The sequence below is a fragment of the Haliaeetus albicilla genome, chromosome 2 (genome assembly GCF_947461875.1).
Source record: "Haliaeetus albicilla chromosome 2, bHalAlb1.1, whole genome shotgun sequence".
Lineage (NCBI taxonomy): Eukaryota > Metazoa > Chordata > Aves > Accipitriformes > Accipitridae > Haliaeetus > Haliaeetus albicilla.
The window spans coordinates 62471000-62497897 of record NC_091484.1 but is presented as its reverse complement, the minus strand read 5'-3'; the positions used below and the strand labels follow the sequence as shown (position 1 = coordinate 62497897).

Here is a 26898-nt window from a genome sequence, read left to right as displayed (position 1 = left end):
CCAACTGTCCTGATATTCCAGGAAAAATACTTATGTAAAGGTTTAAAATATCTTCAAACCTTTGCTGAAATCTTATCTGCTTTATGCTGATGGCAATTGCTAGGAGAATCTGAGAAAATCTGCTAGTGTATATAAAGAAAAAGATTTAAATTCTTAAGTCAAAGGCTAGCTCCATAGGATTAAACTGGCATATAATCTGCATTCAGACATAATTGAAGAAATCCAGTGATAAACTGTCAAAATAAGAAACACAACCACCACTTTTCAACACCACCACCCCCAATGTTGGATGATATTAGTAAAATGCATTGTTAGTATTGTGTTTTTATATATGTATTAAAAAATTGTTTATGTATGTAAATATATTAAAAATGTGTGCATTTGTATATGTGGTACCTCTGGAAATAGGACTTGGTATTTCTTTCATTATTTTTCCTTTGTTCTGTCTGGTGTCTTTCCCCCTCCGATGATGGCGAACATTTTATATAGACTCTGCAAGTTGCTGTATCTGTGTTGATGGCCTTAGTTCATTGTGTTAATCTGTAAAAGCTCTCGATTGTGAACCCTCTCTGCTGGAAAAGGAAGGTAGCGTATCAGATTACATGAGACATGGCTTATCTGGCTCCTCTAGCCTTTTACCTTAAGAGGCCTGGATTTACCAGGACTTCAGGAGATGAAGCTTTCTGGAGAGCCTGTCCTGCTATTGTTACATCTCTCTGTGCTGAAGGGGATGTGTGTGAAACTTCTATCTATAAACCTACAAGAAAACATTGTTGGATTTGCAGCTCTGGAAATACAACTCTTAAATCTATTTCAGTTGCCTCCTACATTGCCAGCACCATGTACAAAGCAAACACACAAGGTGAAACTTAGATGTCTAAATGCTTCAGAGGTGACAGGAGACCTGTCTTTCATGGTGCAGCTTCAGAAGGCATGGCAGGGTATTCTGAGGATTCTCAGGTGATATTAGACACTGGTGTTGAGGCAATTGAATTTTAGCCTTAGGGAAAATTGGATTGAAGGATTGTTGGGTTTTTTTCTTTATTAAGGGATGCTGAAAGCACCTTAGTGTTACGTTTCCTTTGGTTAACACTACGATTTATGGTTTGGGTGTTTGAGCTTGTAGTTCTTAATAGAAAATGTGTATTTACTAGAAATTGGTGTTTGTTAAATGCTTGTAACATTCAACTATATGAATTTTTACTGCTATGAGCAACTAAATCTGAAGCTGTGGCTCATTTTTACAAATAGTAGAACAGATCTTACCTTTCATATTCAAACATAAATAAATAAGCTTGGAATCCAGACAGTTGTCTTGGAGGTCGAGGAAGGAAACTAAACTCCTTTCTCTGCACTACTCACTGTCCCGTGTATTGCAGTTTTATTTACTAGGTTCAGTCTGAAACCTGTGTCTTTGCCCAGTATTTTGTGTAACATCAGGCACAGTTTCTGCTGAAAGGAGATACCATATTTGACAGATTGCTGACTTGACTTGATATGTCAAATCTAGTGTTCCAATTGGCTTGTCTTTGACTAGAAATCTTACTTTTTTTTTTCTTATGCCATTCTTTTCTCTTATAGTGCCAGCAATGCCCTTTGTTTAAGGGAATTTCACTGCTCTCAGATAAAAATGAATGAAATACTGTTCTCTCCATTAACTTGCCTTTCAATAATGCTGGCTTTAGCATAGAATCATCTCAGGTTGGAAGGGGCCCATAAGGATCGAGTCCAATTCCCTGCTTCTCACAGGACTACCTAAAACAAAACCATATGACTAAGAGTGTCATCCAGACATTCCTTGAACTCTGACAGGCTTGGTGCCATGACCACTTCCCTGGGAAGCCTGTTTCTGTGACCAACCACCCTCTCAGTGAAGAACCTTTTCCTAATGTCCAGTCTGAACTTCCCCTGATGCAGCTTCATTCCATTTCCTTGTGTCCTATCACTGGTCACCAGAGGGAGGAGATCAGTGCCTCCCCCACTGCTGTCCTGCTTGAGGAGGTTGTAGACTGTGATGAGGTCACCCCTCAGCCTTCTCTTCTCCACGCTGAACAAACCAAGTGACCTTGGCCGCTCCTCGTAAGTCTTGCACTCAAGACCTTTCACCACCTTGGTCGCCCTCCTCTGGACACACTCTCTAATAGTTTCATGTCCTTCTTGCATTGAGGCACCCAAAACTGCACTCAGTACTTGAGGTGTGGAACAGATTGCTTCTGGGAAGTACAGCACCAGCTTTGTGCAGAACAGGTTACCAAGACTCAGTAAGTGTGATTACACCAAGTATGCTAGGAAGATGGGGGTGGGAAGTGGTAACAGGTCACGCTGCATGCATGGCTAATGTCTTATGTCTGTGGTTTTGCTTGTATAAAGTAATTCTGATCTATTCTGCTAATATTTAGATATGTGTAACGCTGATTACCCTGTAACCACGGCTTATTTGAAATAAAGTGTTAGTAACAGACTTAACCCTATATTGAACCACAAACTGAAAAAGCAAAACAATGTCAAAATTACGGAAGACGGTTGCTTATAACAAGCTGTTTGGCCTTCCTTTTCTCCTTGCTTTGTCTAAAGTAGCAGCTTGAGGAAGCCTGTGGAGTTTGAGCCTACGTTGCTTCTTGTCTGAGTGAGCCTAGGGACAAATTGAAAAGTTTCTGACTTGTAGCTCTGTGCAGCACAGGACATTTGTTTGAAGGACGTTCATGATGTGAAAACAAAAGTTCTTAAAACCATTGCATGAAATGGCCTGAAAAACTGTCAGTAAAAGTGGTGGTGTAACTTCAGGGTTTTTTTTTGTCTAATGTGTTTTGAGTGTTAGATTTTTAAATCAAGGAAATGCCCTTGAAATGACTTCTCACTCATCTTCAAATTAATGGGTGAAAGTGTGTGTGGTGTTTTGATTCGGGGGGGGGGTTGGTGGTTTGGGGTTTTTTTTTTTTTTTAATTTGTAGCTTCCCACACTGTATCTTAGACTCTCTTTTGGGAGTTTCTGTTTGTCTACTGTTTTTACCTGATAGCCACCATTTTCACTGTTCAGGACTAGGCAGCTGTTCTCTCCCTTAACCATTACTCCACTCTTCCTAAAAGCCTGGCAGCTTTTTCCAGCTTGCTGGTAAGATAGCTGTGCAGCACCACACCGTGCTTCTCCTGTCCCCTCTGCCAGGTGTGTGTGTGTGTGTGCTGTTATAGCTTCATTCTGGAGGAACTGGGGAGGAGCAGAGTAGGAAACCTGAAGTGGAGTTTTCCTGCACAGCACTTCTGGAGTATCAGTTAATTTAATATAAATCTAAAGGGTATTTGCTTGGCATAAATCTGTGGTATTAGTGTACTGAGTTGTCTTGTCCATCAGGACAGCCTGAAGTTGGTGATGCCTGGTTAGCTGAGTTGATTTGATAGAGATTTGTGGCCCCCCTCCACCTCTCCTTTTACCAGTTGTGTGTGCATTTAGTGAGAGAAGCAGTGGCTGTGTGAGTATCTGGTTCATAAATTTGAGTTGCAGTGGGTCAGGATTAAAAAGATTGTCAAGGCTTGAAGTTGTTTTTATTTTTCCTTTTTTTCCCTTTTTTTAATATCCCTATATATGTGGGCTTTATTAAAATATTTAGATATCCTCAAATTAGCTTGGCCAAATGTACTGCAGTCTCTATTTCTTGTAAAGTGTTTGTGCTGGGATTGCACACTGTAGCATAAGGGTAGAGCGCTATCTACAGCACAGAAAAAGAGAAAAGAACAACTAATTGCTGTATCATTGCTGTGTTGTACTTGGCCTTGGGGCTACATCTGAGGAAGCAAACAGTTAAACTTTAACTCTACATCCTGTTGATCAACTTTTTTTTCACATGGTTTGAAGCAGACAGATAGTGGAGGCAGGTGGTAATCATTAACAGTTACTTCAACATCCAAGCTGAACTTTGCTTCTGGGATTAGCTGGCATGGTCCCTAGCACCCAGTTATAATGGCAAAGGGGTTGGTTTGATGGTTTACTTAAAATTTGCTTCCCAAAGGAAACATTTTGTGCTTTTGGAAGGGCTATCTTCTCCCTCTTCCCTAAATCAGTACAATGCTGGATGACTTCTTGCTGGATTATGTTGTCTAGGAGTGAGAATCCCATCCCTATTCACCAGATTTTAAATTATGCTACATATTTATGTTTCAGCATAGGCCAAGCATACTTAAAGTTGGTCTGACTGTTTGCTAGCCCTTATTAACCCAAGCCAGTTTGCTCCTCTCCATCTTTGATGTTTAAAAGTAGGTTTTGTGCATGAAATCACAAACTAACTACTGTTCAGCTGTCTTGTTACCTTATCAAAGCGGACACTTACTCATAGCTACAGGTGCCAAGTGTGGCCAGAGCTTTGAGAATGGTCTAGTTTGGCTGTTACCTGGTATATGTGGCTTGTCCCTCTTGGGAATGAAGTGTTGTCTGGCTGGATAGCTATGCTATCTTGCTAAAAATTGCTTGTATTTGGGGTTTTTCCTCTTTTGGAAGTGAAAAACATTGCCTATGACTAAACAAACTTCCACATTAACATCAAGCAAATAGATATAAATAAAAATACAAAAATGAACAACTGTTAGGTGCTTTGTTTTGCATAATAATCACATAACAATAACATGCAGTGTTTATAGATCTAGAAAAAAATAATTTCTTCTTGAAGAAGCAAGATGCTGTCTAGTAGCTGATGGGCAGCATATTGCTCCTGGCAAAGCATATGCTGGGAGCTTTTGCTTTGCATAGGGGCAAAATACCACCTTGCTTTTCCAGTGTACCAGATGTGGTAAAAGTTGCACTCTCATTTGCTTTGAACAGCGAATTAGTCTCTTGCACAGGCATACCTGCATGCTGTTGAAGACTTACATATGTGCCCTAAGTTGCTGGTCCTCCACTGGGATACAGATAATCTTCTCTTTGCTTGGTTTACATTACTGAAATCTGTGGAAAGACTTCACAAATCGCTGCTATGTATTTAATTTTGGATAAGCTGTCTGATATAATTAATATATGCTCTTTTCTGAAGGTTTTTCCATTAACAAGAATTGGTTGCAAGATAAGTCATTTTCCAAAGCATGTATAGTACAGCATCTGTTCCTGGAATTTCTTATCCTCTGCTCTAGTAATTTATGGAATTTTCATTGTTCATTGCCGGGAGGAAAAGTTGGTCTTCATGGACTACCTGCTAGGAGAAGATACATCTTTTTGTACTGTGAAGGGCTTTGTTTTGTCTCTTTTTGCTTTTGACATCAATGTTAAGAGAACTCTTAGTGTAAAGATGCTTTTTTGTCTGTCCACTGAACAAAAAATGAATTTATTAGTAACAACAGATTCTGTTCATGAGAATGAATTAGAAGCATGGATTTATTTCAAGGGGCGTAGTAGTGTTTTAAAATACCCTCTTTTAAAACATTGTAGTATGTCCCTTAAATTGCCATTCTCCTCAGCCTCCTATATTGCTATGTTGTTTAGGTGACTCTGAAGTTTTTTATCACCTATGCAGTCCTCATGTATTACAAAATACAAAGAGTTGCATATTATTAAAGAGTTCTGTAAGATAGTTTGAGACCTGGTATTATCATTGAACAAAAGGGTTCAGGTTGTACAAAGGAATTAGAAGAGACATGATCTAAGAACAGGTAGCACAGCACTCGGATAATGTTTCTTGATCTCACTGAAACCAAACTAAAAGGCAGAACCAACATATATATTTTAGTCTCTAAAAGGAGAAGAACAAATAATAGCTGCAGTTGAAGAAATATGGGTAGTCTTGTTCTTAACTCTTTGCTTTGTTGTCTGTGAAATTGCCTGGCAGAGCAAATAGAGGTGCAATGGCTGATACCTGATAACTGACATAGTGGTAAATGCTTGATGTACAGGATTGTCTCATTTGAAAAGGTGCTTTTTATTCCTGAGTTTGGGATTTTTCAGACCATGAGCATTTGGAACAATAAAGCTTGCTCCAAAGCTTGATTGGGATATTTAATTAACTTATTCCAAATAAGCTAATGCAGACATACACATTTAATGTCTTGCATTGCTCTGGAAAATCACAACTCTTATTTCTATTGAGATTTCTTGTGCTTCCAAAGTAAAAGAACCTTTTGTGATGTTACAAGTTGCCGTTTTTTTAGCTTTAAGCTGTGAAAACAAGCTTGCTTGGTATCACTGCTTTTAGGTGCTTCTCCACTTGTGTTCCCACTTGTAATCTGCAATGCCATGTATCAAAGCTGTTAAGGAGGATTTTATTTCTTTCTGTGCTTAGGAGAATTTAAGATGGTTTGAGCTTGTGTTCCAGTTAATGAAAAATCAGTTCAATTGAAGGCATTTCATCGTGAACTCTGAACACTGAATGTTGGCCTTCCTAGAAATAGTCATTTCCTGGATGCTTACCTTGCTCTTTTCATCTTGTCTCGTATAGAAGTAGAATGAAATATAAACTAATTTTGTGCGTCATCTTTGACTCTGCTTCACTAAACAAAGCCTTGCACATCACAATATCCATTTTTAGATTAGGCCATTTCTAGAGACATACCCAAACAAGTACTGACGGACAAGGATTTTTCTTTCTTTCTGAACCTTGACTTTCTGTTTCTGTGAGTCTTTCCAGGAGGAACTGATGCTTACAGACTGAGAATTACTTTTCTTAGTGGAAAAAGTGGTGGCTTGATAGGTTTTGTTCAAAGTCACTCAGAATGGTGTTTTTTGTTAGATACCATCTCCTGCAATGAGATCCTGAGGTTCTAGTAGGTACTTAAATGAGTAAATTCAATCCCTGAATCTTGAAATAGGCTTCCTAGAGGTGGGACTTCTGTGGTATCTGATGCTTGATTTGTACTTGTTCTCCTTCAGCTAGGGTTTAAGTGGTGGTTATATTGCGTGTAGAAGCATTTGTCTGTTATGTGAAGCTTAGTTTGATCCTTCACGGACTACTGGACTGACCTTTCTTTGTCTCTTTAGGTATTTCCTGATAAAATGATGGAGCTCAGCATATTTTATATTCCTTTACTTGCATCTTTAAGGCTCTGTTTTATTCTTTTAGTAAAGCTTCTATAAACAGTATGACTGAAACTAGCCTCAGTGCTGAAATTGTTCCTTTTCTATGCAGACTCTTACTCTTGATATGCACTGATGGCTTTGCTGAAAGAAATTACTGCACAGACTTCCCAAGCTAAGTCCCCCTCTGGGGCTGCAGGCAAATTGCTTAGCTTGTCTGTCCTGGTTTCCCGGCTGTGAAGTTGGAGTAATTTATTAGTAGTGTCAGTTATAAGAATGTTGAGGGTTAATCTGCAAGGACTGTATCTGCATAGTGTCTTTAGAGTGTCAAAGCCATAACATATAGTTGTAATTTTATTATTAATATTGGTTATTTCATTAAAGTGTAATTTTCAAACAATGTTCATGTAGATTAAACTCATTTCGTCAATAAACTGGCATCCTTCCAGCAGCATTATCTTGGTTCAGACTCTGTCTAATAGTGAAGCCTAAACATGTAGATAGCTCTGTAAAGAAAACAGCAAATGCTTAAAGAAACCCATACTTTCTTGTTTTTAATCTAGACTGTGGACATCCATAAAGAAAAGGTCGCTCGCAGAGAGATAGGCATTTTGACGACCAATAAGAACACATCGAGAACTCACAAAATTATAGCACCAGCGAACATGGAACGTCCTGTAAGGTATATTCGAAAACCTATAGACTACACGGTGCTGGATGATGTTGGCCATGGCGTAAAGGTAAGAATACCTGGATACCTGAGGACTCTCACACAGACCAGCAGATAGGGTTGGGGCAGAATGCTACTGACATTAAAATGTTTAGTTCATTTATGGTAGTAAGGATTATGGGTTTGATACGCTCTCGTGTACAAACATTTCAAGAACAAAATGGATTGTTTTGCAGTGATGGTTTTTTGAGCAATGTTTGCCAAAACCTTGTGACTGTCAGTGGTAGTCATAGTGTCTGGAAATAATGGTTCATGGTCTTAGGCTAATGACTTGTCAAAAAAGCCGTGACTGACTTTTAAAATTATCACTCCTTCCTCTCTGATTTAAATTGACTCTGCCATTCCCTTTATTTCTTTCGTTATTGAGAAAAGTTAAGTCATCTGTTATGGAGAAACTGGCTGGTGGGGTGGGGTTTTTATTGGGTTTTTTTAGAGGGTGGTCAGGAGAAAGGGGGTCAGCTAGTTGGCATTTAAATCTTGGTGGCATTTGATGTCTCACCCCCATTTGTGCTTTTGGACAGCCTCATTTTCCTTTTTTCTAAACAAAAGCCTTCATAAATTAATGTCTACCTCCCTCGAAATGGTGATAGTTGAAGTTAATTAATGCAACACCCTTTGTTCCCTGGACATCTTTTTATAAAAAAAACCTTTGTATACCCCTGGAGCAGACCTTCCAGGTATATTCAGTTCACAACAATCTTCCCTTGAATGGCATTAAAAAGCTTTTATTCAATACCTGTGTATCTAAAGCTTGATGTGCTCTGGTCAGTCAGTTGTGCAGCTAGATAAACCCATCATGTGCCCTTTGAATTGCTGAGCTCTTGAGGAACAGATCTTTCAGAATTACTCAACACAAAAGAGTGCCAAGGTACCTCCTGTTCGTAGTAACCCTCCAAATGCCCAGAGGAGTCTAATTCCAACACAAGTTAGAAAGCAGCTCTATACCATGACAGCTTTGGACTACCTGATTTTTTGTTTTGTTTGTAGCTAAACCTGTACTAAACCTGTAACTCTTAGGGTTGTTTTACACTAATAATTTAAGCCAGACTGGATGAAGCGCAATCCTATGTAGAAGCCTGAAAGACATGCCCTGAATTTCTGTAAAATAGAAACACTGGCGTCAGAGAAATTGATAATTTTTCAGTACAGTCTCTGCATTTTCAGAGAGAGCTCTGTGAATAGAGAATACAGGAATCCACAAATTCAGTGTCAGGATATTGGTTTCTGCATTTAAGTGCTCCAGGGATCAAGTGCTGTAGAAGACTTTTAAAAAGTAGAATAATTACTATTAGTCTCTGAAGTTGATTCTTTGCTGAACTACTTGTATTGGGCAGGCTCAAAACAGGTTGCTTGATCCATAAATGCTGAAGTTGTTAAGGTGTAGCAGTTGCATTTTCCAATATGACTATTTGCTTTTAGGAGTACTGGTGTCTTTATTTTAATGTGATTCTATTTGTTTAGGGGGTGGAAATGAGGTCCTGTTTACCTATTTCTAGGCAGCTCTTATGGAACATTTTTAGTAAACAGTTTTTTTTAACTGTTAGTGGTTTAACTCTATATTAAAAACTTGGTCTGCTCAGAGGTAAAATAGCTTCCAGTAATGACCAAATTTTCAACTCATTACAAGTCAGTTACAAATTATATCTTGCTATTGTTTCTTTGAGTGATTTGCCTGTCTGTTTTACGACTGTGGAAGACATGAAACACTTAGTAGAAAAATAATGTTGGTATTTTCTACGTAGACATGTTACACAAATGAAATAAGCTGCCAGCCAGGCCTCGGCTATATAGTTCAAGATGGCTGTCATGCATTTGACACTTTCATCAGTGTTGACTGGTGACTGGACACACGGTTGAGAAGAGTGGGCTGAGGTAATGAATGGCATAATTAAATGTTTTAGCCATCATATTACTTGGGTTTCAAGATTGTGACACACTTCATAGTTCTGAAGGAAGTAGCTTGCTTTGTCTGCAAACCTAGATGTAGCTAGCAATGTTACAAGAAAATCAAACCAAAACAACTTAAACTAGATCAGGTCCTGTTGGAAGTCAGCACAAATCACGGATGATGCTGAGAATCCAAGTTGCCTCTTGAACATAGAAATTTGGGGGAAACATACAATAAATTGAATTACAAACTTTTTCTTGTCCAGAGTGGTCTTAGAAGATGCTTCAGACTCTGTTAAGTCTTATATTCTTGACCAAAGTTTTCACCCCAAGTTGAACAGCAACATGTCTGATAAGACCTTAGAAACCATCTTCTTCTAGAGGAAAAGAAGTCTGAGTTCTGCCTAGAGCAATTGTCCATTTGACTAACATGCAAGTCCTTGAATGTCTTCTGCTGTGGCAGCTGTCAATAAAATACAGCACAACACATACTTTGACATTTAAGTATTAAATAAAAATTATGCAACACTTTGAAGTCTGTAGGTGACAATTTGTTGCTGTTAATGGGACTCTGTTGTGTTCTGGTGCAGGATTTGATAAAAAAAACAAAGGAAAAATACAAGGAAGAGAAATTAAAGATACAGGCTAGACTATAGCCTGTTTCTGCTTTTATTTATTTAATGAAATACTCATCCTAGGAAAAATGTCAGTAAAATATGCAGTATATTTTAAGAGACGATCCTGAATTGTTTTGTATAAGAAGTGTAAATAAAAACACAGTCTCTCAGAATTTAAAAAAAAAAAAAGTGGGTAATCCTCAGAGTAAATACTGTTGTCTTCTGTACATCTGCTATCTGAGCAAATGCAGAAACACCTCCTATGCATACCTACAGCTCATTTTCTTTGTGTGTGTCTCTGATGCTTCTTATGGCTGTGTAGAGGGGATGCAAAAGCAGATGCCTATGCTTGGGGCATGGAAAAGGGCTCTACATGGCCCCCTCTCATGCATGCATGCAGCAATTTTTGTGTGTGGGGGGTGATGAGGATGAGGGTGGCAGTGATGGTAAGCAGCTGCTCTCTATAGCAGGTTTCCTCCCTGATGGGAAACACCTCCTTGGAAGGCAGTGCTGTTTCCCCCTCCAGCAACTTATTGGTAGAAAAGCTTCTGTAGAGCATCCTAGGATCACAGTGGTGCTCTCTCCTTCGGCCTGAAAGCTCTATGGCAGCCCCAAGCTGCCCCAGCTGCTCCCCTCCCTACCCATTCCCTTTGCGGGGACAGATACAGGCGAAGTCTCCAAAAGGAGTAAAGGGGTTGTTTGTTTGTTTGTTTTCAACATACATGCCTGTGAAGCCAAGGCTAGCATCAGTCAAAATCAGGAGGGCTTTTAAAGTTGATTTGCTAGTGAGAAGGCTTTCCCTTGCAACACAAATATTATGTGTAGATGACTCCAAGAAACACACAGGCAAGCATTTTTGCCAGTCTGTTAAGTAGTTGCTCAGCTGTCACCCTCTGGGGATAGGGGAATGTAGCTGAAGTCATTCTTGGTAAATAAGAGTAAGTGTCATCATGTGAGAGCCTACTCTCCTGTGTAGAGCTTGGTTTAAAATTATTAGGCAGAGGCTACTTTAACATTTCCTTCCTTCTCTTCCCCTTCTTTTGTGAAAGGGGAAAAAAAAAAAAAGTAGTGTGCCAGCAAATAAATAGGTCAAATACAATTACTCATACAGAAAATCCTCAGTTTAAGAGCGGGGAGAAGGAGGAGGAAGCTTGGAAGCTGCCTTAAAAGCCCTGAAGTTGGCCTTTGAATTTGTTATAATCTTTTTTTCAAATAGGAGGCAGGTGGAATTGCAGCAATTTTTAAAATGGCAGCTAAGTAGGAAATTGAAATAATGCCTTATGGTAAAGGCAGATAAAATGTTGAATACATGCTAAATTGAAATGCCTAATAGCTGTAATTGGATCAAGTTGTTTTATGGCACTAATAGTTCTTCAAAACCAAACTTGAATTGTATATGAAGATTAATCACTTTTCAGATTTGTTTTAAGAAAAAATTTGAAATTTCATCACCATAAACCACTTACATTTCAGTGCATTAAAACTGTAAGAAGCTTTCTACCCCAGGAAGTCAAACAGAAATTAAGCATTCAGAAATCTTTCTCAAGCAAATGGAAGTTGGAAGGACTCCCTTGAAGTAGGGATTGGGTCAAAACTTACCAAATACTAAGCTTAGAGAAGGGAGCCTTGCTCTCACCCTTGTTACGCTTCTCAGCCTGCGCTACTCCCCTGCAGTCCTCATGCTTACATCTGTGTTGGTGCAAAACAAAAATGCAGATGAGGTGCTGATATGAGGGTGTAGGGCTACCTAATCACGCCTGCTTCTCCTTTAGGATACGACCTTCTACATGTTAGCCACTTGAGTATTAACTTTTAAATAATTCACTGTAATAAAACCAAAGTGAGACAGGGATTCTGAACCTGAGCCTCTGCTGCCTTTGTCCCTGTATTAGCCTCTATCAGACACTCATGCTTCAAAGGATGTCCTGTTGCCAATTTCATTAATGTCACATCATCCCTCTGGGGTCATGCCCAAACAGTTAAATATTGCTGTAGGGTAAAGAATGCTCCTCTGGGGGAAAAAGTAACTCTTCCTGTTGCCAACTCTAATGACTCCATTGTGTTGACACTGTGTGCTTTTCATAGGGCACTTGCTACTGGAAATTCAGAAGCGTGCATAGTGTCATCTGCTACAATGTAGGTTTCAAGCCTTTCTGCTTGCAAAGAAAGCTCAAAACTATGAGATCTCTTTATGTTCTAACTTTGAAAATAATTTTTTTTTATGTTAACCTTATTGTAGCAAGATTCAAAGTTACGAACTCAATTCAAAAAGCTGGAAGTATTTAAAGGAGGAATCTAGGTATCTTTGAACAAGACCACTGAGTGCTGCGGGAATGATATTAAATTTGTCTATCATCCACAAGCAGGTTTTTGTATTTTTATAGCAGTTTAATATGTAAAAACATTTTAAGGTCAAATGTGACTTGAAAATTTTTGCCTGCTCAGTTTGAAACCAAAAAAAAAAAAAAAAAAAAAGGAGAAAGAAGCAATATTGAAAAGCTACATCTGGTTACTGTTAACAGAAGGCTATGTAATTACTAGGTTGCAAATAATACTGGGAGAGGTTATAGTTAAAAGATAGAGGTAAAATTTCACTGAAGAGAGACTTACCTACTCGTGTTCAATTTTGAAAGAAAGATTGATTTGGAACCAAAATTTTCTCAAAATAATATGCCTTACAATAGACTATAAGGAAATAAAGAACAAAAAAAGGCTTCTGACCCATTCTGATAAGGAAATTGAGACACAGGAATGATTTCTTTAAAACTGCACAGAACTAATGGCACAAGAGTGTTACCCTGAGTGTCTGACACCCACGTACAGTCTGCTTTCTGAAAAACATTTTTAATTACATATTCTCCCTAAGTCCATGTCTTGATATCTTGTAAGGAAACCATGTTCTACACTTGGTGCTTTACCGTATCCTTTCCTCAGGCATCCCATACCTTCATGTACAAGTACCCTTCCAGCTGCTTTTCTTGTTCTGACTACGTCATCTTGTGGTACTCCAAAACTGCTCCACTGATGAGACGGGAGGCAATCTTGTGCAAAAATCTATGAGGATGCTTATGGGGCAATTGGATTGCCTAGCTGCAGATACGTAATAGTACTTCAAAAGGTCTTATGGCCAACTGCCTTTCTGTAGGGATGTCTCAGGTAATTCTCCCTTGACTAATAAAGGAAATACCTTTTTTTAAGTAAAAGGGGAGGTTGACTGAAGAGTCATCATGAGCAATCATGGTTTTTTTTTCTGTTGTGGCTGATGACTGTGATTACTGGTCAAAGGTAAGGCCGGTTATCGCTTTTACAGAGCGTACATCTTAAAGTTCTGAGTTTGCCAGACACTTACTATTAATGCAGATTAGACTGGTGCAGTTTTTAAGCCTTTGTTTCCATTGATCAGCATTTATATTAGATGGTCTTTAACAGTGGCTTTCAGTGATCCTAGGTATGGCAGGATCTAGAGTGAAATTGACTTTTTAAATTCAGGAGTTGGTGAAATGGTGAGCAATATACAGCAGGGGAAGTACAACCAACCTGCATAGAGATTTGAAGTTTCTGCAGTCTGAAATTGGAGAGTTCATAGCTGAAATGTGCAGGAGAAACTTGCTGGATGTCAGTGTGATAAGGATTTTGCTCGTGTGTGCAAGTGGCCTTTTGTATTTCTGTGCTTATGGATACATTTGCTCACATAAATGAGTTGTGTGCGAAGTCCCTAGCCCTAGTTTTCCAAACACAGTTTGTAACTCAAATAATAGCTTTCTGGTTCCCTGAATCATGACTAATGTTCACCCATGACTTGTTACTTGGCATGGAAACTATTAAAAAGTTAGATGGCTGCCGCCTGAGGCCAGCCAGCAGAGTCACTCAAATGTCTGGACAACCTTTGGCTACCAGTAGGTACTTCTGATTTGCCACACACCCTACTCTTTCATGCTGTTCTTGGTCTTGTCCCTTTGGCCTCAGTTACAGAAACCTGGAGTACTGCCTTTGTCAGCAGGTATTTTTGTACTGTTTAGACTACCAGAACTGAGCATGCTGGAATTGCCGAAATACTTGCCTTAAGCAAGTAAGCCTCTTACTTGGTACTTACAGTTAATGCTTGACTGTCCCAAAACATTGCTTGTCCTGTCCAAACCCACAGCTAAAATTCTCAGTCCAGGTGCTCTGAATTCCTGGCATCAGTTGCAGAAACAGCCTCACTTTTGCCTTTGATAAATGCCTTGCATGGCTGTCACAAACACCTGTTTTGCCCATTGCCTTAATTGCATTATTCCTTTCCAGCCCACTGCTGGCTCTCAGTCCTTGGCCAACCTGCTCTCCCACACTGTCAAAACCCTGCGGATGTGCCACTGCCCTAGCTGTGATCTTTTGGAAACGTAGTGAGGTTGACTCCTATTTCTTGAACCTGAGACTGTGGTTTCTTTCTCTTAATTTTGTGACAACCCTTAAAACTTTATCCAGGACTGCCACATGCTTGGCAGGTTTTCCCTGGAAAGGCAAAATTATTCTGCTTGCTTTTTTAAAACATCTCTCTGCTACGATTCTTGCAAGAAACCCCAACCAGTACTGCTGCTTACCATGCTATCTAGTTTCTGGGAACATCCTGATCTATCTGGTTCTCTGCCTTGGCATCACAAGCATCCCCAGGAAGCCTACACACTGTGTTTTTGTTCTGATGTGTACGTCATCCAGGATGCTGGTATCTGGCTGAAAACTGTCTCCTGTGTGTACAGTAATACAGCTAGCGGGAGAAGGGAGTTGTGCTCCTTACAGCTTCTGCAGGAGTTCTCAGTGCTGCTCTTCATTTGACTAAGCTTTTTTCCTTTTGCACCTCCTGTCTCTTATTTTATAGATCCCTCTCAGAACAGTCTCTTCCCTCTTCAAGCTGTGAACCTTATGCATGCTGCTGCTTCTCTTTCCCGTGCCCTGCATTTCCTTCCTTCCAGACTCTGACCTTCTCAGTATTGATCAGGCAATTGGTGATGGTCATGTTCTGCAAGCTGGCTGGCTGGCCTAGAGGCATTTGTAGAGAGACGCTTGAACCTTTGTTAAACATGTATCCGCTTTTCCTTTTGGCTTTCTGCTGTCTTTTTTCCTGTTTTTCTTAAAATCATAATCAGTCTAGACCCTGCTGCCTAAACTGTTCCAGTTCCAAGCAATTTTTTTAGTTGCTTAGAAAGCACTACATTTGGTTCTCAGACCAAGAAATGCAGCAAGGTTGACCTCATAAGCTCAGCCAATAAATACAACAAAATGTCTCCTCCTAATTAATTAGCTTATTAACCATGATTAAATAGCTATATGGTTCATCTCACTTAGATTCATTTGCTTTCCTTCCTTCCTTCTGTCTTTTGGATCAGGAGTTCTATGATTCTATGATTCCTCTCCCATAAGAACCCCTGTTCCTTTTGTGTTTGTTCCTTCTGTGTTTTCCTGCCCATATGACTGTTGTTTATATAGACAGCAACAGAGAGGACATGTACAGAGCTTTTTACTCACAGAAAGCAGTATGACAACAGTTACCAATTCTTCTACACAATAAAGAAGTGTGTGTGTCTGCCTGTATATTGTTTAACTGGTAGCAAAAGAAATGAAGCTCATCTGATGTAGTGGTAGAGGTAGGAATAAAGGTCAAGAGCTGTTGGACTTCAGATATATGTTTAGTATGTTAAACAGTACTTAGCATTAGAAAGGTTTGAAATAAGATTAAGATTCCTGAATCATTGCTAGATGTTGATATTCATATTGTCACTGCAGCGGAGGCAGAATATAACGGTGATTAAGGAGGAGGTGGAAAGACTCACCATAAGTGCTGAGTGACACTGCATAAGGGAAGGAAAGAGAGGAAGCTTTTTGGTTTTATATTTTTAAGGTAGGCAAATTTAGTAGTAGAGGCTGGGTAAGAAACCATGCCACCCTTCCTTTTAAGCCTTTAAAAGGTTTCTGTGGCTGCTGGGGAGGGATGGGACCAAGAGTTTCACTTTTTCGTCTCTCTCAGCAAATTCCTTGTATTATGCCATTGCTCTTGGTAACTGGTGAAGTAAGGGGAAGGGTCACATATTCCTGTGAGAGGGGAAAGCAAATTTCATTGCTAAAAGCCTGTTTTAAAAATATAATACTTGGGAGACTACCCTGGCATCCTGGAAACTATCCGTGAAATAAGTATGTGGGGACAGAAGTGGTTTAAATGCCTTAATTCTGTCACTCTGCTGATGAACCTCTGCCCAGACTGGGAGTGAATAGGTTGACCGTCAAATTTACTTACCACAGCTAAACTTTTTCATTTGAATTTTGGAGCAGGTTTTGTGTTTATGTTCTTGTAATATGAATAACTTAAGGGCAGTGACTTTCAACCTGTTTTAATTTGTAAACCCCAGCTGTTTTTCAGTGGTTTTGCAGAGCCTGTCAGAAATCTCAAGTGCACATTGCTATGTAGCATGTTTTAACTATTTTTTCTGAGTGCATGGATGCCTTTAAACTGGTCTATGTTTCTTGGAGGAGGAGAAGGTGCAAACCACAGTTTGAAAGGCTGTGCATTAGGAGGCTTGCTCTGGAAGTGACAGTTTATTTCCAAACAACCTCAAAAAAACCATTGGGATTATTTTATGTTTCGGGGTTTTGTGTTTTGCTTGGGGTTTTTTTTTTGTTGTTTTGTTTGTTTGTTTGCTTTTTGTTGTTTTTTTTAATCGGTGAAACTAATCCTTTTCCCCATTCAAAAACATGAGTCCTCCTCCCTGAATAAAATTAGAGAACTGAATTTATTTAAAACTTTATATGCATTTTCCTTATGAGGCTAAGTTTTCATATTTTTTTTTCCTCTGCAGTCATGAAGGCTGTAAAAATGATATAGTGGAGTCATACATATAATGACTTGATTCTAAGAGCTAAAAATTCAGAATAATAATCACTACAGCACTGCCAACACAGTTTTGAGCAGCCAGTGCTGTGCTGGCTTGAATCAGATTTCAATCAATAAACCAGAGGTGAAAGGTGCTGCTGCTCATCCTGTTTGAGAACTCCCTTTTCTTTATTTACCATTCAATGCAGCAGCTAGGATTTCTTCAAAATACATGAAGGTTAAGTGTCAAAACAACAGGCAAGTCTATTCTGCGCTGTATAGCTGAAACTGGCTTTGTGAATGAATTCTTAAGTGCACGTTTCCATTGAAATAGCGTTGATTTGAGTTTGGACTTGAATGGTCAGAAAAGGGCTTTTCAACCCTTTACTGCCCATGAGGAGCCTGGCAAACAAATCTGGCAAAGCTTAGCTAAACTTAGTTTTTGACACAAGTGTTTTTCCTGTGGTCACTACTCGGACACAGAACTTGCAATGACTGAGCCAATAAAATCTCTGTTAGTGTACTGGGACGTAGCTAATTATCAGTAGACACAAATGATTTTTTTTTAAATGTGATTATCTGTAGTTTAACCTGTCCTATCAGTTGTGATGGATCTGCCATTAATTTCTACCTTTTTCCCCCCTTTTTTGCCAACGTTAAGTGGCTAAAAGCCAAGGTAAGAAGTGTTATTTCTCCTTTGACCCACAGTGCCTCATGTGACTGATAGTAGAGGCTGCAGAGCCATTAAAACTGAAAACTAGCGCGCTCTTATGCTCTACTCTGCTTTCCATAGGATATTTAGATTAAACATGCTATACTTGATTTTTTTTTTCATTTACAGCATTTAGCGTGTGTCAATATATCTGTGATACATTGACATCTGCATTTATATATAGATACTTTAATTTCTCTAACACATGTAGTGCTTTGCTCTGAATTCGGTAGATGCCTTGATTCCCTTCACTTACATTTTTGCAGGAGACTTCCCAGACAACCTGAATGACTCTGCTAGTCAAATAGCAGGGGCAAATTGAGAAATTCTGGGCCTGTGCTGACTGTGTTGTACTGTCAGTGTTAAAGTTTGATTTAAATTATTAACACCCAAATGGAGATGAACACAAATGTGGCTTCCCTTTAAAGAAAAGAGGATATAAGAGATTTGTGCATGAACCTGTCAATTGCCTACCTTTCTGTTGTCTGTTGTTAATTAATAGCAAAAATAACATTAAGCTTGTATTTAGGCTCTTTGTATTTACTGGTGTCTGTCTTGCGTGTAGCTGAAAACTTGCTGTTTGACAGCTGTCTGGGAATTCTCACTTCATATTCTTACACTTAAAAAAAAAAAAAAAGCTGTCAATAATAGAGCTGTTCTGTTATAAAAATAAAATCATGTTTTCCCTTATTTCAGCATGGAAATAACCAGCCTGCAAGAACTGGCACCTTGTCAAGAACAAATCCGCCTACACAAAAACCACCAAGTCCTCCCATGTCAGGCCGGGGAACTCTAGGGTAAGAATGAAGGCTGCTTGGTCCTGCCTGTGTAATAGAAAGTTTTAATTGTGCTGGTGTTGGTGTTTCTTAAATACGTGGATAGATGGCAACTCTGATTGCCTTTAGCAAAAAACACAATTACCTTTTTTGTATAAACCCTTTCAGCTGCATTGACTCTTATTTTCATGATGACCTTTGGAAAGAATGTTTTTTCATGGGAGGAGGATTTATTATAGATACGGGTAAAGGAGGAGGCTGTTGTTATTCCTGATTTTGGGGGAGAAATCTGTAGTAACACAAAAAAAGTGTTTAACTTCAGTGGGAGAAAGGCTTCATTGTTAAAGGTTTTGTCTACTCATTTCTCAATACTGTAAGAGGTATGAAGTGGCTGTTACGGTCATATTTGTTGCATTGTCTAAGCAAAATTCATGGTATTGTGAACACATCGGCAACATTGGTTCTCGCAGGCTTGTGCATTTTTATTTTTATGCTTAAACGAGGAAGGATTTTGCTATTCCCAAGCCCCACTGTGACCAGAATTCCCTGCTGTAGCATGTATTTTGCTGCTGTGGACCTGTGGGGAGTGAAATCTGCTTATCTTGGTGTGCCAGCAAGTAGTTGTTGCTAGAGACCAAAACACGAGAAGGTCAGATCACATGCCATAGAATTTTGTCTGTCCAACTGTGCAACATCTTCCAAAAGGTGTCCTAAACAAGACCTTCTACCTATTTGTCACTTTCTGTCTTTCCTTTATGCTGTGGGGGACTGAGGCACTGTAATGCTGGCTGGTTGTGTTGGCTTCAGGTATGTTGTCTGGAAGAGGTGGGGAGCTGGAAAAATGAGGACTAATGAGATGGAACAGGATGGGGATCAGGAGCAATGGTCAAGGAAAATCAGAAGTAGCAACTCCTTTTGTCAAGACTTAGTGATTTTTAATCCTGATTTGATGCTTTGCTGCTTCAGGATGGCAGTGTTTGTTGTGTATTCTGCAGAGAAATTACCCTAGGGGTTTCCTCAGCATGTTTTATAAGAATTCCCATTGCTCAAGGGCATGCAATCAGTATTCCAATTGTCTCTCTTATCCCAGCTGAGAAAGAGTTGTTTATCAGCCCTGGGAAGCTGGATAGCGCTTTCATGTCCTATTGGATGTTTGCTAGTGAAACAGCAGTGTTGATGTACTGGTGAGCTGCCTCTCTCTAATGCTCCCCCCTGAACAAGCCAGAGCTGTTTGGTTGCCTTAGCTGATGCCTGATAAGGATTAATCAGCTGAATGTCATTTCCAGATGAGCTTGACAAGAGGCAGCAGTTGGCTGAGGGGGAGGAATAATGTGGGTTCTTAATAGAGATTTCTATCTGCCCTTCTTGTTCAGGAAGTACAGCTCTTGTCTTGAGCAGCCGTGTTCTGCCAAAGCATGAAATATCATAGGCATGACTGTTTCCCTAATACATGCAGAAAAAATTGCTAGAAACCACAAAGATACTGCTCTTCTCCCTTTGATCCAGAAAACAGAGATAAGCGTGTAAAATCAGAATGGGCTTGGTGTGTAACATGGGCCTTTAAGTAGGTGCTGCCTATTGTGCAGCTTGTCCCTCCAAGGCAGGACTATCTAAAGGAACATGGTGGGGAGGGAGTCCTGCACAGAAACGACGTGGGCTGAAAATGGAAAGGGACTGCAGGAAGCAGGGGTCTCTTCACTGGACCAGGGAGAAACTGTGGAAAACCTTGGATGCTCAGGTTGGAAGTACCACAGGAGAACGAGTGAATTGCTGAAGCTGGATGGAGGGATGAGTTGCAGTTGTGCCTTGAGGGTCCTGGGGCAGAGCAAGGCCTTGTACTCCCTGCAGTTCTTCCTGGTGGCAACGGGCATCAGCATCACACCAAAGCACTGGGCAACAGTGAGGTGGGCAGCGCTGGACAGTGTCAGGAGAGAATGTTTTCCTCCTCTGCATAAGGCTGATGGAAAAGCAAAGGGAAGGATTGGACTTGAGTGGTCAAAAGAAATTGTTTTTGACTTCTCTGGTGCTTAGCAGTTTGAGTTTTTCAGTGAGGCTGAGAACAAAGGAGAAACTGAAGCATGGCTGAATCTGAGGATGTAGTGGGGGTTTGCTTTTTACAGTATTTTTAAATTGTACAGGTGAAATAAGTAGTGCTACGGAGCTGAGTAGTAGTTCCTGTTGCCAGTGCATTCCAAGGTGGAATACTTTAAAACACTAGTTTTCAAGGTTATTTCTGCTGGAGGCACATTTAAAATCTTCCCTGTTTATCACTTTATTTGGTGGTATTTAGAGCTCTATCTCTTACAACTGGAGTACAAAGCTTCTTTATTTTTCCCACGACTGATCTCTTTTGGCAGACCTATAGGTGGTGGCAGTCTGCGTATTAAAATCATCTGGAGTTCTTTATATAGACAAACTAATTTACAAACACCATAGTGCATGCAAACAATTACGGTATTTCCACTTTTCTCTTTGAGAGGTTTTAATAATAAAATGTTATAGTTAAAATTTAGTACTGTTGCATTCCATATTGTAAAAAGGAATTAAGTAAGTTTCTTAAAATACCAGGAAGCCATATAACTTACCAACTCGGTTATAACCAGTAATTGAACAAATGATTAAACTACTGGCATTTAGTATTTTTGGTTTTGCTTAGCTGGTGCATTGCCAAATTCCATGTCTTGCAAGGGATCTCTTAGTTACTGGTGAGAACTGAAGAGCTCTGCAATTCGTACAATAAATGCACTGTTCTTAAGGCAGTAATGGGTCTGGTAAATAGATCTCAAAAGATCTGTGTTATATTTCTGACTTTGATGCAGTCTGCTAGGTGACCTTGGAAGTCTCTGGGCTTCATTTTCTTGGGCTGCAAAATGGAGACAATGAAGCTTATCTGTGAGGCACTTCAAGATCTGCTTAAGTGATATGAGATTGCTTGATTACTGTGTGAAACAACTACTAGGAAGAGCATTGGTGATTGCAAATGTAACTTGTTCTGTGACTCCTTCAGCCTTACTCCTGTCTTAATGAGTTGAATACATTTAGCCAAGAATACTTTTGGAAGGCATTTGGAGGGGAGGGGAAGGGGGAAAGAGGAAATTGTTACAGTGGAAGAGTTTGTCAGGTGCTGTATACTGAAAGGTAACCCCAGAATATTATGCAGATGTAACTATTGTATGTTATGTAGTTCAAAGAATATATTTTGGATGGTAAATTTAGTTTAGGCTTTTTTAACCAGTTTATGTGCTGTAGGCCAACTTGTATGGCTCTATCTACGTAAGAGCACTTTAGAGACTTGAATGCAACCTGTCTACACCGCCTGGTGGAGTTAGTTTAATATACTGTGCTGTGGGTCACTGTGCAGCGATCTCTCATGAAAGCTTAAGAAAACAAATGGCTTCATTACTTCATTCATTTATCCTTTTGGTCTTCTGATCTTTTATCTTTCTGTCTTCAAATCTTTTATTCCTTGACCAGACGAAATACTCCTTACAAAACCCTGGAGCCAGTCAAACCACCAACAGTCCCTAATGATTACATGACCAGTCCTGCCAGATTGGGCAGTCAGCACAGTCCGGGAAGGACAGCTTCCTTGAACCAGAGACCAAGAACACACAGGTAGAGCATTTTCTCGCTGTAACTCTTTCCTGCCTGGGATGCTTACTAAAGTCACAGAAAAGCTTTGAAGCTTTGTGCCTGTTGGCTTTTTGTTGAACGCAAGAGGTAAGTTATTCTACCACTCTGCATTAACAGAACTTCACTGTATTGTTCACTTCTCTAACACACAGAAGTGTCTTCATACTCTATAGAAGCCTCATTGTATCTAGCAACTTACTCCCATAACCACAGGCCTTGTTTTGTATAATCAATTTATTTTGTTCTATGGTATTTGTTTCACAAGAATAAGGAAAACTTCAAACTTTATGCAATTGCAAGGTAGTGTAGTGATGGGTCGTAATGGGTTTAAAGCTGTGTTACTAACCTTAGCCTAAAATACACTTAGGCTTTTTTGTTGTTGTTTTCAAGGCCATTAATTGCAAAGAGAAATTTCTGTTGATTAGAAACACTGTGATGAAGGTAGTCTGAAAGAGCTGATTGCTTTCTTTTGGCTAAAACTTAATGCTCGTAATCAGTGCTAGCATGATAGAAATAGAAAATAAAACCTATTCAAAGACAGGTATTGGCATCAGCCAGTTGTTTCCACATACTTAAGGGCTTTGATGAAAGAGTAGTGTGTGTTTTGGGTGAGAAGGGTGTGCCAAGTGTGCCTTGGTTTTTTTTTTTATGCAATTTTTTTCTCAAATTGCAAGGCTAGATCTTTCTCCGAGCCTCTTGAGCGAGTTCATTTTTTTCAGTTTGATTTTTGTCATCGGCTTCAAACTCAGGGAAAAAACAGACGAACGAATTCAATGTAGTTAGAAATGGGAGGTTAGCTTCTTTTTTAGAAATCTTCTTTTTTTAATTGTGGGGTTTTTTTTAACTCCCAGTAGGCAAGTAAACAGGGTAGGTCACTAACAGGGGTTGAGAGAGTATTTTTGACACAGTTGATCATGAAATATTGTCAGAATGAAATAACTTGTAAATCTGGCTGCAACAAAGATCACGTTAATCTGTTTAGCTGGCTACTGTGAATGGTCCCTACTCTTGTCTCACAAGATCTTCTTTTATGTAGACTGCAGTTAGAAATTCAGCTGCAACCATTAGTGACAAGATCAAGGTCTTCAGCAGACAGAACACTAATTTTGAAGGAATTATGTTGGCTTCCATTCCAGATCACTGATTTTCTTTTTTGTATTTTCTTAAGATATAGTTGAATGATTTGCACTTGACTTGTGACAGCACTGATTTGTAGCTACCCAGGAATGGTAAATGAACTATTACAGCACTGAGTATGCCTTAATTAACATGGATGGGTTAAAGTGGTGTTTTGGCTTCAAAACATCTTGACTACTTAGTTCCCTTTATATTATCCATTTAATCCATGTAAATTCAAGCCTTGGCCTAAGAAGTGCTCTTGGATAAGAGTAAGGACAGATTCTGCCTGAATCTTGATTCTTTTTCAGCTTCCTCAATGAAAAGAACTGTTATGGCCTTCAAAGGCATGTGTAGAAATGTTATCCAGTGGTTCACTAGAAGTATGTTCTGCAAAAATCTGTATTGCTGGCCTCTAATTTGTGTATCATATAATGGTACTTAGACAAATTGTGACCTGGCTGTACTGTTACCTTTCAGACTGTCGTAGAAACAAACTTCTCATACACAAAAAGTGTGTGCATGAGCCGGGGGGAGTGTTAGATATACAGAAAGTTATCCACATCATACCCCACCCCACGCCTCATGCCAATTGGTTTATTGTGGCTGTTCTCAGTTAAAAAGTTCTCAATATAAACTTCTGCTCTAAGCAGAGGAAATGTTCCCTCAGCTGACAGCATAAATAATCTTAAATAATTATTTGTAGCTTAGGCATGAACTCTTCCAGCCCCAGCTTATTCCTTTCAATTATTACAAGACCCCTGAACTGTTCCTGCAGTTCTTACTCCATTGCCTGGAACTGGTATTGTTGCTTACCTTTTCATTTTTTAAAGCATTTAAGTAGACATTATGCATAGTGATGTTTATCAGCTTAGCTAATTCCGTTTAGTAGGAGTGTAATGCATCCAGACTTGATTAGCTGTATGCAATTGTAGGTAGCGACAGAGGCATTTTATAGGGGATTTTTCAACAGTCTATAATTGCGTTAGGCTAGCAGAGCTCGCATAGGAAGTGTGACTGCTGATAGGCCTTTGTAGGAAATGCTGTGCTAATACTTGTGTTTTTCTTTTATAGTGGTAGTAGTGGAGGAAGTGGCAGTCGAGAGAATAGTGGAAGCAGCAGTATTGGCATTCCCATTGCCGTGCCTACACCTTCACCGCCAACCATTGGACCAGGTATGTGGGACTCTTCCCATGTTAATGTAAGGCTGTAATGTCAGTTGCTTGCGTTTGCAGAGGGATTTTGACTGAAAACAATGGGGTAGAAACTGTCCTGAAGCACAGTCCTAGTCAGGAAATCTCTTATGAGTGCTGAGGGACATCTAAAGTTTTAATTCTTTACCAAAAGTACTTGCAGAACAATCAATTCCAGAATAGCGGATGGCTAAAACACCTTTGTCAGTTCATGTTTTTACAAGATAATCAAGGTGGAGAGGGGATAGAGGGAGAGAGGTGTATCCTTTTAAAGCTTAAGTGTATTTTTAAATGCCTATCTACAATTCGGCATTTCTGGATGCCCTGAGAAGCAGCAGCAACTATGTACATGTTTAATGGGAAATGTTGTCTTCTGAAATAGCCTGCTAACTTTACCATCTGCCAATGATGGTATGTACATGTTCTTTTTTTTAATTAAAGAAAAGTCTTTACTTCAAATAAAATGCAGATGACCTACGAAAACACTTGTAATAGTAGAATTTGGGCTTATCCACCAGGGTTGTTTATGCTACGATTACAGTCTGAAGTTGCTAAACTATGATGGAGATCATTGAGAGAGGCAGGAGAACTAGTGTGTATAAGATAACACAGCAATAAAAGAGAACCATGCAGGACCTCTCGGCATTGAAAGCATACTTCCTTGTCTTTAAGAATGATGAATGGTGAGAATGCGTAGGATCGTTCTTTATAAACTGGCAGGATTATTGTCTTGGTAATAACCAACTCAGTCACTTGTTTTTTGTATTTCTGTGTATTTTGTAAGCACATAAAATTAATTTGCACAAGAAAACAGTGGAGTTTTTCTGTAATGTAATTTTGCTATTGCACCTCTTAAATCTCTGTTCCTCGGGTGACAGATCTTCACTTTCTTACACACATGCAGACTTTCCTTTCCCAGGTGTTTCTGATCCTGCAGTGGTACAAATAGGCATGAAATCTTCCTATCATCTGGCATCACATAAAAATCAATGGGAGTAAAGATCTGCAGGTACAGAACCCTGTGTAGGATTAGGGCCTGAGTTTGTATCAGTTGACCGAAGCTGAATTTCTGTATTTATTTGGGAAGCCTATCAAGTGCCCATGCTTTCTTATTTGTTTTTTTTGTTTGGGGTTTTTTTTATTATTTTTAAATATATGGCCTAATTGGGAATATAAACTATTTTATTAGCACACATTTCTGTTCCTCCTCCTCCTGGAGCCCCGCCAGCACCACCACTGCCACCACCTCTACCGATGGGCAGTCTGATAGGTGAGACTTGTGTCAATGCTGAAGTGATTGCAGTCATGCTGCATAATCAATAATCATCTCTTTCTAATGGACTTAGTGAGGGTGTTTTTTCCTTCTGTAGTGGGGTCTACATGATTTTAGTATAAAAATCAGTTTGGGGATTTTTTTGTTTGTTTGTTTTTAAACAAATCTAATCTCCACTAATTTCCTGTGGTTAAAGCCTCTGAAGGTAAATGCACAAGGTATGGCGAAAAGGCTGCCAGTTGCTTGAAAACTCTGTTCCCATTAAAGCTAAGATCCAGTTAGTCTGATCTGTAAGAACTCAAAATCAACTTGAATATTGGTATTCTGCTGTGTCACTCCTGCAGCTGAAACTAAGCCACAACAGTTGCACTCTGGCTTAAAAATGGTAGCTGATGTGTAGGGTGTGGTGTATGTATTTTATCCTGTGGGCGTAAGGTGACTGAAAAGCAGAAGTGTCTGTCACAGTGGCTTGGGCTTGATTCTGTAATGCTGCAGGTGGGTGGCAAACTGGAAGACTTGAGGATACGAACTAACAGTTCTTGGAAAATTTTTCAAGCATTACATATAGCTGTTAGGATGGGATCTAAAAGTAGTACTTTTCAAAACAGGCAGGAAAAAATACCTGGCCCTTTTGTGTCACAGGCTGATGACAAAATTAATTGATTGTGTTATGAAGCTAGCTTTGGAGGCTTTGACCCACATAACCCTTTGCACTTTCACTTACTGAAGTGTTAAGCGAAAGTGGCTTTGGATAGCATTACAGGACTGCAAACTTCTGATCACACACTGTTTGTGTATATATGTGTGCGTGTGCATTTTTGTATATATTTATATATATTTATATAAGATATATACATAGGTATATAAAAGCACGAAACATCTTATTGCAAAACAATTTTTGCATTTCAAAATTGTATTGATCCATGTGACCTCAACGTGTGAGATTCACTAATTTGCAAAGTGTCATTCTTTTCTCTGTCAGAGGTTAATCCAAAAGAGAACTTAAATTGTTTTATTAACCTTGAAGTTTGTGCAGCAAGCATGTGGAAGGTAAAAATGGGCGTTCATCCTGAAGAATGAGTGACATGTCTTTCTGTCAGCTGGCATTGGTGATTCTGATTTGTTAGTGCAA

The 26898-nt window shown here is 39.4% G+C and overlaps 1 protein-coding gene across 12 annotated transcripts in view; it reads left to right on the top strand.

Moving 5' to 3' along the window:
* The window catches only part of ABI1 (abl interactor 1), an 84811-nt gene that overhangs the window by 46396 nt on the left and 11517 nt on the right, over positions 1–26898 (top strand). For 4 of the 12 annotated variants that reach the window (XM_069777470.1, XM_069777463.1, XM_069777511.1 and 1 more), the window contains exons 3-8: positions 7552–7728; positions 17725–17739; positions 18472–18572; positions 22026–22166; positions 24375–24475; positions 25683–25763. In XM_069777470.1, coding sequence (XP_069633571.1) covers positions 7552–7728; positions 17725–17739; positions 18472–18572; positions 22026–22166; positions 24375–24475; positions 25683–25763 — 616 coding nt within the window. The remainder of the gene's footprint in view (positions 1–7551; positions 7729–17724; positions 17740–18471; positions 18573–22025; positions 22167–24374; positions 24476–25682; positions 25764–26898) is intronic. The other 8 variants (XM_069777519.1, XM_069777526.1, XM_069777503.1 and 5 more) reach the window with 3 other exon arrangements.